General features: G+C 52.8%; 1 protein-coding gene across 11 annotated transcripts in view; it reads left to right on the plus strand.

Moving 5' to 3' along the window:
- Positions 1-12621: 12621 nt before the first annotated feature.
- Positions 12622-13001, plus strand: part of BTRC (beta-transducin repeat containing E3 ubiquitin protein ligase) — a 165477-nt gene continuing 165097 nt past the window's right edge. For all 11 annotated transcript variants that reach the window (XM_034777860.1, XM_034777863.1, XM_034777864.1 and 8 more), the window contains exon 1: positions 12622-12776. In XM_034777860.1, the coding sequence (XP_034633751.1) occupies positions 12729-12776 (48 nt within the window). In that variant the 5' untranslated portion in view covers positions 12622-12728. The remainder of the gene's footprint in view (positions 12777-13001) is intronic.

The following is a 13001-nucleotide window of genomic DNA, read 5'->3' on the forward strand; positions in this document are numbered from 1 at the left end:
TTTACTCTAGTCCAAACCACGAACTGACCCCGTGCCCCATGCTACAGAGGCCCCCCAGGGTCTCTGACAATATGATCTGCGGGGAAATTCCTTCCTGACCCCAAATACGGCGATCAGTTAGACCCTGAGCATGTGGGCAAGGCCCACCAGCCAGACATCTGGGAAAGAATTCTGTAGTAACTCAGAGCCCTCCCCATCGAGTGTCTCGTGTCCGGCCGTTGGAGGTATTTGCTAATAGCAGTCACAGATAGGCCAGATGCCATTGCAGGCAACCTCATCATGCCATCCCCTCCATAAACTTCTCAAACTCAGTCTTGGACCCAGGTAGGTTTTTTTGCTCCCCTCTGCTTATTGTTTACTTTAGAAAGAAGAAAGTTTTTGCTCTTGTGGCTAAGGCAGTGGGTTGGGACCCAGGAGATCCACGCGGCTTCCTGCAGCTCCCATTGGCTGGGGGCTGGGAACTGCGAACTGCGGCCACTGGGAGCTGCGAGCAGCCGTACCTGCGGATGCTCAGGTAAACAAAGCATCTTGTGGCCCACCAGGGGCTTACCCTGAACAAGCCGCGAACCAAGTTTGGGAACCCCTGGTTTAGGGGCTACCCTAAACCTCTGACTACCAGAAGCGGGGAGGGGAAGACGGGGTGGATCAAACCATAATTGGCATGTTCCGTACACCTCCCCTGAAGCTTGGGTATGGGCCACTGTCAGAGACAGGTTTCAGAGTAGCAGCCGTGTTAGTCTGTATCCGCAAAAAGAACAGGAGTACTTGTGGGTGCCACAAGTACTCCTGTCAGAGACAGGCTACTAGGCAAGACGCAGGCCGACTCTGGCTTTTTTGCCGCCCTAGGCCACCCCCCTCCGCGCGGCAGGGGAGGGCGCCGAGCCCAGCCGCGGGCCCGCAATCCCCGACCGGCCGGAGCGCCGGGAGCAGGGCGGAGAGCCCGGCCAGGACTCCCCGCTCTCCCTAGCGGCCGGAGCACCGGGGGGAGAGTGGAGAGCCCCCCGGGCCAGAGCGCCGGGGGGAGGGCGGAGAGCCCGGCCAGGGCCCCGCTCTCCTCGACCGGCCGGAGCGCTGGGGGGAGGGCGGCGAGCCTGGCCAGGGCCCCGCTCTCCCCGACCGGCCGGAGCGCCGGGGGGAGGGCGGCGAGCCCAGTCGCGGCCCCGCTCTCGGGCCGGAGCGCCCCGCCGTGCCGCCCCCCTCCAGGCGCCGCCCCAAGCAGATGCTGGGTGGGCTGGTGCCTGGAGCCGGCCCTGGCAAGACGGACCATGATCTGACCCAGTACAGCAGCTCTTATGTTCTTAATTCTTGGGTCTGCCACAGATGCCCTGTGTGGCCTTGGCCATATCATGTATTCTCTCTGTGCCTCAGTTCTCCATCTGTAAAATGGGAATAATGACCCATCCTTTGTCTGCCTAGTCTATCGACATCCCAACCCTGCAAAGATATATGCCAGCGCTTCACTTGTCGTGTGGGCAGGCCCCCCAGGAGTCAATGGAGCATAACGTTAAGCCCGTGTATAAGTCTCTGCAGAATGAAGGCCTTCGATTGTAAGCTCTCTGAGGCAGGGATTGCCTCTCCTATGTGTTTGTACTGCACCTGGCAGAATGGGGCCCCATGCTAGGTTGGGGCTCCGAGGCACATGTGCAAATTGATATTGACTGTGTGCTACTTAAACAGACAATCACTGCAGCTGCTTTCATTCACCGGGTAACTATCTAGATAGATGCACGTCGGGGTACAGATACAGCTGAGCCATCGCACCTGGGCCACTTGTAAAAAACCATATTTTTCAAAATAGCGTCATGTGTAATGCAGCTTTATTTAGACACCAGATTCCTTCAAACAGTTCATGCCCAATCCTACCCAATGAGAGAGAGTTCATCCTGCTCCTGCTGACGTGTGTGGTCAAAGTCTTACATCCAGGCCATACCTGCAGTTTAAAAATGAGCAGCATAATTTTTAATTGTCTGAATGCCAAGGATGGGTCTGGGGCTCGGAGCAAATGCACAGGCCCACCTGCACGGAGCCGGGGATTGCAGGATTGGGGCCTACTCTGCGCTTGTTTTTGTTTTTTCACACTCCGCTAACTGGAACTCTGTCCACCTGTGCACAAGGAAAAAGTGAGCTTTGAGCGAGAGCAAGAGAGATTTCAGCACAAACGATCTAGTGTGAATGCATTGGGTCATTATACCAGCCAGAAAACTCCAGCTTACAGCAGAAGTGCTGTCTTGGTCGTAACCAGAGAGGTGCGTTGTTCTAACAGCTGGGGTCGGTAAGAGGCTGTATGCTGGCGTGGGAGGATGGAGGGATTAGGAACGGCGTTTGGCTTGAGGCGTTTCCTCTCAGTGCCATTTGCTTAGATTCATCCCCAATCAGTGGTGGATGAAAATTGTTCCTCTTCTGTTCAGTCTAGATTCTTATACCGCCCTGATCACCATAGTCCAGGGGTCGGCAACGTTTGGCACGCAGCTCACCAGGGTAAGCACCCTAGCGGGCCGGACCAGTTTATTTACCTGCTGACGCAGCAGGTTCCGTCCCGGGCCAATGGGGGTGGCGGGAAGCTGCGGTCAGCACATCCCTCGCCCGCGCCGCTTCCCGCCACCCCCATTGGCCCGAGACAGCGAACCGCGGCCAGTGGGGGCTGCGATCCCCCGAACCTGCTGCGTCAGCAGGTAAATAAACTGGCCCGGCCCGTCAGGGTGCTTACCCTGGCGAGCCGCATGCCAAACGTTGCGACCCCTGCCGTAGTCTATGGTCTGGCCTTTGTGTGAAATGAGGAGATGGTCTCAGTCTAGAACCTTCTAGACAACGATCCAGGCCGCAGAGCTACCAGCTCAGGTGGTAAAACCACCTCCTCACGGGCAGTCGTAGCGTAGAAGTAACGGATTGTCTGGACCTTTGAGGCTGAACTGCTCCCTTCCCTTGGGAATGGTCCTTCCTTATGGATGTTTGTTTCATGTCTGGCTCAGCGGTCTTGTTGATACATCCTCCAGTGGTGACCATATCAGCTGTGGGTGACCTTGTAAGGGCAGACCCATGATGGAGGTCATATTTAAAAGGCTGGTTTGAGGACCATGCAGAGAAGGTTCCATCAGTGTGCTCAGTGTTATTCAACACACAGAGGGAGACCTGGTAAAACGTGCGCCAAGGAACTCTGGTTCTAAACAGGGCAGATAGAAGAGTTAATACATGGATAAGCAGATGCAGCTCTAGACTGTGGGAGGTTTCTTCTGTTTTTAATTGTTGGTGGCTGGTCCCTTTTTCAAAGAGAGATTGGACTCTTTCAACTGGGAGCTCTAGTTTGCAAGAGGATTTTGAATGAAGAGAGAAGGCAGTTGATGAAATGCACAAGAAGGAAGACAGCAGAGGGTGGGTAACATAGAATCCCACAGGGCCCAGCCCTGAAGCTCCTTATTCAAGAACGGAAATCAATGGGAGCTTTGCCTGAGTAAGGACGTTGGGATTGGGTCCACAACCTTGATCCCCTATAATGTCAGGTGACTACCTGATTCTTTCTGTCCCAGTCATGCAGCAATTACTTTTGGACCTGAGAAGCGTAACACGCCTCTGAAGGATTGGGCAGAGATGTGATCACTGTGTAGTTGAGTGGGTATTCGCCAAGCAAACCCTCTCGTGTAGTTACGATGTAAGTCAAGAGTATTTACAGGAGATCTCACTGCCTGTAACTTAAAGCTTTAGCGAAACAAATTGGAATTGCCTTCTGGAGGCCATTGTTATAAATTACAGACCCAACATCTGCAATGTCTAGACAACCCGTCTCAGATACAAGAGTGAGTCTGGGGAGGGAGGGGTTGGAGTAACAAAGGGACTACACCAGTGCCACATCAAACCCCCCCCCAGCCCCCTCACTAAAACCTTCAGCTTCTGATCAGATCAGGGTCTGGCCCCCTTTGTGCCGGGTACAAGAACTCAGCACCTGCACCAGCCACGAACGGAAGCAATTTCACAGGGCTCAGAATGTGTGGCATGGCCGGAGAGCCCCCTCCACTAGCGTATGAGTCGTCCTTGGTGTGAGTCCCACTGCAGTCGGTGCACTGACACCAAGGATGGATTTGGCCTTTGTAGCCTCTATTCACTTATTTAATACATGCTTGGCAGATGTCAAGGAAGCCAGTCCTTGAGGCAGGCTTGTTTCTTCCTGCCCCTGGCCCCTGGGCAGCGCTTGCGATGGGCCCGTCAGCTGAGCGAGGGTTTTTTTTTTTTTTACAGTTCCTAGCACAAACCTTCTCATTTATATGTAAAGCAGCCATTAGTCATAGCTCCGTTCCCTCACACTGCCTGATGTACAATCACATTTTGCAGTGGATGAATCTTTCCACACAGCTGCTCTGCTATGAATAATCCGTCGCCGGGTCCATAAATCAGAAAAAAATCATGCACCTTCTTCGCCTGATCCTTACACAAAGTCATATATTTTACATGAGGACAAGCTAAATATTTATGAGGCTTTACAAGGCTTTTCCGACTCCTAGGAACTTGTTGTTAGGGTTGTTTTGTTCTGTTGGGTTTTTTTGGGGGGGGAGGGGTTCGTTCTCCTTTGCACTGGTCTAAACTAGGGATGGGAACCCTGTGCCCTGCCCTTGTGACTTTCATTGAAGGATCCTGAATAATGCTTGAGCTAACCAAGGAAGGGGTGAAACTGACTGAGGTAGGTCAGCAAAACCAGGTGTGAAGGTGGCCTGGGGCTGGAAAAGCGAAAGGCGCTGTAGACTGGGATGAAGGTACATTTACAGAGCTGAGTTTGGGAAACTCAAGCCTGGAAGACCAGGAAGGTCCTCGAGTCAGGATTAAGGTGCATCAGCAAGTGTGTGTGTGTGTGTGTGTGTGTGTGATTAAATTCATTCTCAAATATTAAAAATTACAGACAGTGCCAACAAAAGGGAATTTTACACCTCTGTGGGATGGTCAAATTAAACAGTCCTGTGAGGTTGGTATTCTCAGCCTCCCTTTATAAATGGGGAACGATATGCAGCAAGAGAGGAAGAGACGTGCTCAAGGGCACAGAGCAAGTCAGTGGCAGAACTGGGACAAGAACACAGACATCATTCCCGGAGTCCTGCCTGAAACCTCCACTCCTTCCATGGCTCTGCGATCACATTTCCCAGGCTTTTTCTCTATCATTTCACATCCCAAGCAGTTAAATCTCCAGGGGGTGTAAGAGAGAGATCACAAGCAACTGGGAGACTGTCTGCCTGGCTCTCCCTAAAGATCTCAGTCGTCAAGACTGCTGGCTGACTGCAAAGGAGGCAAAACCCCAAAGCCACCCTTTGAGTCACCTTCCTCCCTGCAGCCTCCAATACAAATACATGGCTGCTACAGCGCTCTGCTGTGCCTGCCAGCTTCCCGCTCAAGCCCTGCATCTGCTGGGAGTTAGCAGGCGCAATCAACAGCCCTGACAATACGGTTCCATGGTGAAGCCTGTTCTTGGGAGCCTTCCACCCCCAATGGAAGCACCGCAAACCTTACGAGAAAGCTGATGCCTCTGCCAGCCCAGACAATTGTGCCATAGGACAGGGGTACCGCAGAGCTCGAATACTGGTATGCCACATGCTGATCATTCTGCAGAGGGCAGGATATGCAGAGATGCTGAAAGCTCTGTGCTGCTGCCAGCGAACCCCCTGGGGAATCAGGACATCTCCCCTGTTATCACAGCCCTGACTGAAGCATCTCACAGCTTCCCCCCTCTTTTCTTTAACCACCACTAGTCTCCTGTAGACACGTGTGGTGTTCAGGACATGTTCCTTAGTGGCGCTCTGAGCCCAGCCCAGCCCCGCGGGCAGGCAGAGCTCTTTGGAGCAGATGGCAGGTGGAGGAGAAGTTTGCCCATGTAACACCTGCTCCTGCTGAAGTCAGTGGGAGCTCGGCTGCTGAATGGAAGCACACGCTGGCCCTGAGTCTGGAAGCTCGGAGTAGGGTATGTGGCTTTGCAGGAAACTCCCCGATGTATTTGAATTGCCCCGGGAGATTTCCAGCTCAGGCTCGCCGGGCCCAGATCTTCCAAGCGCTGAGAATGGTGCTAGGCACAGATCTGGAAGGGCGAGGCCAGAAGTGACCCAGGCCCCAGCCTCCTTCGTCCTTCATCCTGCTCTATCTTGCACTGGCTACCAACAGCCAGTTCTGGCAGCTGGGCATCACTGCGGGGTAGGGATGCTTCGGCTAACGCTCTTTGGTCCCTGGCAATGCACCTGGCAGGGGGCAGAGGGGCTACTATTGCAGGGCAATGACCCTGGAGGTTACTACTACACAGGCAGCAGCCAACTGGGATTAGCGGTGCTTTGGGCAGCAGGGGCAGTGCAAAGCACCCAGAGGTCGCTGCAGAAGCAGGCTTAAGAGGTTGAGCTGGCACAGCGGGGACGTTTTGTTCCCCCTGCCCTTTTCAAGGGGGGGAGGGGGCTGGACTTGATGACTTCTGGAGGTCCCTTCCAGCCCTACATTTCTATGCTAATCCTTTGAGGCTTCCCAGGCCCGGCTGTCCAAGTCTCACCGTGGCCTCTCCTCCCCCAAGTGCTAGGGGGCGGGGCTGTCTAATATGGAACATTGACAGTCCTTGCCCCAAAGATCTTGCACGTCAAAGGGAATAACAAGGCCTTCTCTTGCCAATTTTCTCCTTCCCCCTCCATTCCCTTTATTTTTATTTTAACATGGGAAGAATTAAGGCCAGGGACTGCCAAAGACGGGGAAAATAAGTCCAAACACACACAGATGGCAAGCCCACAAATTTAATTTAAAATCATCCTTTATTATTCAAAATATGAAAATTCAGGCACGAATGCCCAAAGGAACTGCTCTGATGAAAGCTCCCAAAGTCTCATGGCTGGCTCCTGCTGCTTCCTCCGAGGGTCACTGGGACAAGAAATGAAAACCCTCTGGAATGCGGAGAGGGGTAGCGAAAGACGTGCGGTAGCTCGTTTAACCAAACGTTTATTTACTGACCCAATCATCTTCACTTTAAGCAAAGCACCAGCTGTTCCTTATCCAATTAATGATTGCCGCAGCAAATTAACGTGGAGTTACACTGTGGATGTGGTCCACAGAGGCTGCACTGCACAGAGCAATGTGACAGCACAAAAATAATCCCAATCATAACATTACAGTAAGGCAGCGACTTCTAGAATGATCCCAAACTCGGCACGTGGCTCAGCATAAAAGGCGGCCGCCTCTGTAGTGCTCACGACAGAATATTTTATCCCCTTGACAACTGATGCTGTTAGAGCTTTCGCCGGGACAAACATGTTGTTGTAGAAAAAGCCCTGGGCTCATTGACCACAAGTGGCGAGGACCCGACGAACGGTGATCCAAACAGTACGTTATAATGTATTTGTTTAAGATTTGCTGTGCTTTATCCTCTTGTTGTGTAATGAGTCAGGGTGAGAAAGGAGGGAGGAACCCGTTTTCACTTCCCCTTCATAATTCTGGGTCCCTAAATCAGATACGGAGATCACTGTCTGTCATGCTGCCCAATATTAAGAAAATAAGAATGGCCAGATGAGATCAGACCAATGGTCCATCTAGCCCAGTATCCTGTCTTCTGGCAGTGGCCAGTGCCAGGAAATGAACAGAACAGGACAATTATCAAGTGATCCATCCCCTGTCATCCATTCCCAGCTTCTGACAGCTAGAGGCTTAGGTCACCCAGAGCATAGGGTTGCATCCCTGATGGTCTTGGCTAATAGCCACTGATGGACCTGTCCTCCAGGAACTGATCTAATTCTTTTTTGAACTCAGTTATACTTTTGGCCTTCACAACAGTCTCTGGCAAGGAATTCCACACGCTGACTGTGCGTTGTGCGAAGAAATACTTCCTTGTGTTTGTTCTTAAACCTGCTGCCTGTTAATTTCATTGGGTGACCCTCTGGTTCTTGTGTTATGAGAAGGAGTAAAGAACACTTGCTTAGTCACTTTCTCCACACCGGTCATGATTTTATAGACCTCTGTCATACCCTCCCCTTAGTTGTCTCTCTTTTTAAGATGAACAGTCCCAGTCTTTTTAATCTCTCCTCACTGGAAGCTGTTCCATCCCCTAATCACTTTTGTTGCCCTTCTCTGTACCCTTTCCAATTCTAATATATCATTTTTGAGATGGGGCGACCAGATCTGCAGGCAGTATTCAAGGTGTGGGCGTACCATGGATTTATATAGTGCATTACAATATTGTCTCATTGCTTCCTAATATCTCCCCCTCTCTCTGCATCCAGCTGTTGTCTCTTATCTTGTACTTAGATTGTAATCTCTTTAGGGTAGGAACTGTCTTTTTGTTCCGTGTTTGTACAGTGCCAGACACAAAGGCACGTTGGGCCATGATTGGTTGGCCTAGGTGTTACAGTAATACAAATAGTTGATAGTTTTAATAACTCCCTTCTCCTGTCCAGGCTAAATGAAGAACCTGAACTCGGACTGTATCTGGCATAGGCCCCATGTTAGACTCTAACTCTTTCTCCAGGTCTGTGCTTATGATGATCAAAAGAACTTGAGCTCGTCTAAATGACAGTGGCTACAATCCAGATAGATTAACCAGCCTTAAGGGCTTTGGGACAGTGGCATATGCTCCTGCAATATTGCACTTTTCAATTTTCCTACAATTAGGCTTGCATCAAATAGTATTGACACATAAACCACACAGTCAAAATCATCGAGCTTTTCACGCTGTGGCAGAAAGGTTCTAGTTACACAGTCGCCAACTGCATCCAAGTTTGCACCGCGGCTGGAGCACTGACCCAGAGCTTGGGACACGAGGGATCTAGGGCCTGATATGGTCGTGACCCCATTGTATTACGCCCTCATTCAGAATGACTGTTGTTTAGATAATGCTGTAAGTGTACACCGTGCTATACAGAGCTAGGAAAATACCCAGTTCCTGTTACAGTCCAATACTTAAGCTGCTGAGTCTTTGTCACTGACAAAGATTCACAGGAGCGGGTTTAAGCAGTGCTTAATTTGTGTCGGGGCTTGCCAGGGTTGAGCTCCAGCCCCTCCATGCTTGGTAGTTCATAGCTCTGGCACCTCTGGGCTCCCAGCCAGCAGCCACGGCTCTCCAGCCACCCAGCTCGGAAGGCAGCACTGCCACACCAGTGCAGAAGGGTAGCAATACACCATACCATGCCACCCTTACTTCTACCCTCCAGCAGCTCTTTCGTTACAAATGAAGCACTGGTTTTAAGAAGGGGTTCAAAGAAGAGGGAAGCGATTGGCACACAAGTTGTTTGAGGCTGTTTGGCGCATAAGGGGAGGCATGAAGGAAAGCATGAAACTAAGAGTGGGAGAAGGAGGCAAAGGGCGCAGTTAGAAAAGATGATCTGGAGAAGTGATAGGATGAAGTGGCAGCAGAGAGAGATGAGGAGCAAGCAAGCAGAGCAGTGCAGAGTTTTGAGAGCCAGCCAGCGTTGCACTGTGACGTTCGGGACGTTCTTAAAGCTGTCGCTTTTAGGTCTTGTTCAGCCTACTAGATGGACCTGAGATCAGCTGACAAGATGGTAAACGCCACTTGTCCCTGTCTACACCAGGGCCAGCTCCAGGCACCAGCGTAGCAAGCAGGTGCCTGGGGCGGCCAGTGAAGAGGGGGGCGGCACATCCGGCCATTCGGCGGTAATTCGGCAGCGGGGCCGTCACTCCCTCTCGGAGCGAAGGACCTGCCGCCGAATTGCTGCCGAACGATCGCAGCTTTTTTTTTTTTTTGCTCCTTGGGGCGGCAAAAACGCTAGAGCCAGCCCTGGTCTACGCCGACTGCGAAGTCATGTTTAACATCCTGTTATGTTACTTCTACTGTAAGTTCTTTGGAGCATGGACTGACTTTTTCTGTATTTGTACAGAGTCAAGCACAGAGGGGTCCTGGGCCATGACTGATCTTCCCAGGTGCTCCCTCAGTACAACTAGTAAGTCGTAGCTACTACAGCTCCTCAAAGTCATGTTCTAACAGGACCTAGTTTTCTAGTGAAGACAAGTCCTTACACAACAACCTCTTCTTTTTTTCTTTTGTAACTGAGTAAAGCGGTTTGGGTGCCCCAGGGCCAGGGCAAACTTGATATGCTACTCCAGGAATCTGACCACCTGCATCCTGAAGTTCTGGAGCGACTGCTCCTCTTCCACCATCTCCATAACAATCTGGTCTCACCATTGAGTGCATGTTGGCTGCTGCTGCTCTGAGAATTGATCGAACAGGAATACCTGACTGGCATCAAAGCAGGGTTTCTCCTCTGGCGACTTCCTCTGCTTGCAATTGTTCTAGCTGGCACCTTGGGGCCAGTCCAATATAGCAGAATCTGACATCATAATGGACAGGAATGGTTATTCCTCTGGGCCTCATCCATAGTGGCGGGGAGCAGTCTGGAAATGGCAGGGGCAACAGTTCAGTCCTAGGATACTGGGAAAGAGCAGGGATGATGAGTGGGTGACGTCTGCTCCCCAAATTCCTTTCCGAGTTAGCAGGTCTCCCACAACATGCCATGAAAATTGCCCACAATTCAGGGAGCCTGGTGGCCGTGCAAGGGCCTCTGGGATACTTACCTGCACTGCACCATGCTTACACTGATGCAGTGTGGCATTGTGTGGACGCCAGGGATGTTGCTTGCATGGGTGCAAACACAATAGTGTGAAATACTGAAGAGAGGGTTTCATCAGTGTATTACAGGGGTAAGTCACAGCAGTACAAGCACAGTTTTCCTCCAGCGCAGTCTGTCTGCATTAGCCACATTGACAGAACTGCTCAGCTGTGTGTCATAGACCCTATACTCTTCAGCGACCAATAGAGATTCCCTTTTAGCTCAGATGACAAGGCTCTAGTTCTATCCTTGCTGTTGCAGTGAAGTTCTCAGCAGTTGTGGGCTGCACCATACTGACATTGAAATCTTCTGTGGCCTGGCACTAGGCTGCAGAACTCGCCTTAACCATCCCTCCCCGACAGGGGCATCATTTCAGAAAAATTCAGGGGTATGAGGCTGGTCATGGGGGTTTACCGGGCTGGTCCCATCTCAGAGGGAGGCAGCCTGGTCCTATTCCGGGGAGGGGGGGCATGTTGGGGCGTGTCTCACTGGTGGCCGGCAAGGGGCAGAGATCAGGGCCTAACTCACTCTGTGGTCAGCTCTGGCCCATGCTACTGCTGCAGCTTCCTGCCTGGCCAGCGGGAAACGAGGGTGGTGCTGACACTGCAGCATGGGCTGGTGAGGCCTGGCCGGGGGGAAACGAGGGTGGTGCTGACACTGCAGCATGGGCTGGTGAGGAGCTATGAAAAAGCAACTGCCTCTCCCCACCCTATAGCGAATGATGCTCCCAAGCACTCCACCCATTCAGCCCTGGAGCAGGGAGGCCCTGGCCACGATGTTGTATCCCAGTGCCACACTGGGTCACTTGCAGACACATCCTCCCAGGCAGCGGCAGATACTTGTTTTCATTGGCAAGGCCATTCGTGGTCTATCCCCACCCTACCTGTCATCTCCCACACGCTACTTCTGTCTCTGCTCTGCCAATGCCTTGAGCCTTTGTCACCCCCTCGTTAACGTCTCCTATACCACCTCTTGCACTCGGGAGGAGCACGTCATAAGCCTCTACAAACCTACTCACCGCCCTCTGTTAAAACCCTCCTTCGCTGCAACAGCTCCCTACAAAAGCGCAGCGCCTGCTGTGCTGCGAGACAGCCTCCCAGCGCTCGGACCAGCGTCGTCTCGTCGTTTCCTTCTGCTCCCCGTCGGTCTGCCTGTAGCCACCTGTTGGCTGTAGATTGCAAGCTGTTTGGGGCAGAGACCAGTTCTATGTCTGTAGAGCGCCTAGCGTAATGGGGGGCTGGGCCTTAGTGCAGTGAAGACAGAGAGGATAATGGGGAATTGCTAACTTGGGAGTATCAAAAAATTATGAGTCAGGCCTGGCAAAACCCAGAGACAAACACTGGGCGGGCACATGAGTCACCAAGCTACACCTGGCCCCGCTTGCAACTTCCTTCTGCAGCCACCAGGGCTAGAAACTTCCTTAAAAAAAAAAGAAGAAGCCAAGGCCGCCCTCATCACATGACTCCAGGAGCCAAGCCAAGAAGAGAAAGATCAGCAGACGCATGGGAGTCCTTGTAGTGATACTTCATCAGGGGTAGGCAACCTATGGCACGTGTGCCAAAGGCGGCACGGAGCTGATTTTCAGTGGCACTCACACTGCCCGGGTCCTGGCCACCGGCCCGGGGGGCTCTGCTTTTTAATTTAATTTTAAATGAAGCTTCTTAAACATTTTAAAAACCTTATTTACTTTACAGACAACAGTAGTTTAGTTCTATATTCTAGACTCATAGAAAGAGACCTTCTAAAAACGCTAGAATGTCTGACTGGCACGTGAAACCTTAAATCAGAGTGAATAAATGAAGACTCGGCACAGCACTTCTGAAAGGTGGCCGACCCCTGTGAAACTGTACAGACTTGCTCACCTAAGCCCCTAAGAGACTACATCTCCCATCAGCCACCGCTGCCCCCCCTCCGGCTTGGCATGCGCAGAGCTGCTGCGGGACCGGGATGGGCTGTCGCCGCGCGGCATGCCGGGAGCTGTAGTGCCGCTGCGCCGCCCAGGCGCTTGCCTGGGCCGCGGCCGGGGACTACATTTCCCGTGGGTCTGCGGGCGGCGCGTGCGCCCTGCCGGGGGAAGCGGCGGTTCCTGCTTGCGCTGGCTGCGGCCTGCCTGGCACTGAGGGAGGGGGCGGCCCAGGCCCCGGACCGGCGGCGGAGCAGCGGGGCGGGACTATGGACCCGGCGGAGGCCGTGCTGCAGGAGAAGGCCCTGAAGTTCATGGTGAGGGGCGGCGGCGCCGGGGGGGCAAAGGGCCGGGGCCCCTGGTGGGCTACAGGGCGGGGGTGGGGCAGACTAGGGGGAGGGGCAAGTGATGGGGGGGCGTGCTGAGCTGGGGAGGGCCAGGGCGGGGGGGCAAGTGGGGGGGGGAGAGGAGGACGACACCTGGGGGGGGAGCACTGACCTATGGGAGGGCTGGGGGAGGGGGTATGGGGCATGTGGGGGGGG

Source organism: Trachemys scripta, chromosome 7 (assembly GCF_013100865.1).
Source record: "Trachemys scripta elegans isolate TJP31775 chromosome 7, CAS_Tse_1.0, whole genome shotgun sequence".
Taxonomy (NCBI): Eukaryota; Metazoa; Chordata; order Testudines; family Emydidae; genus Trachemys; species Trachemys scripta.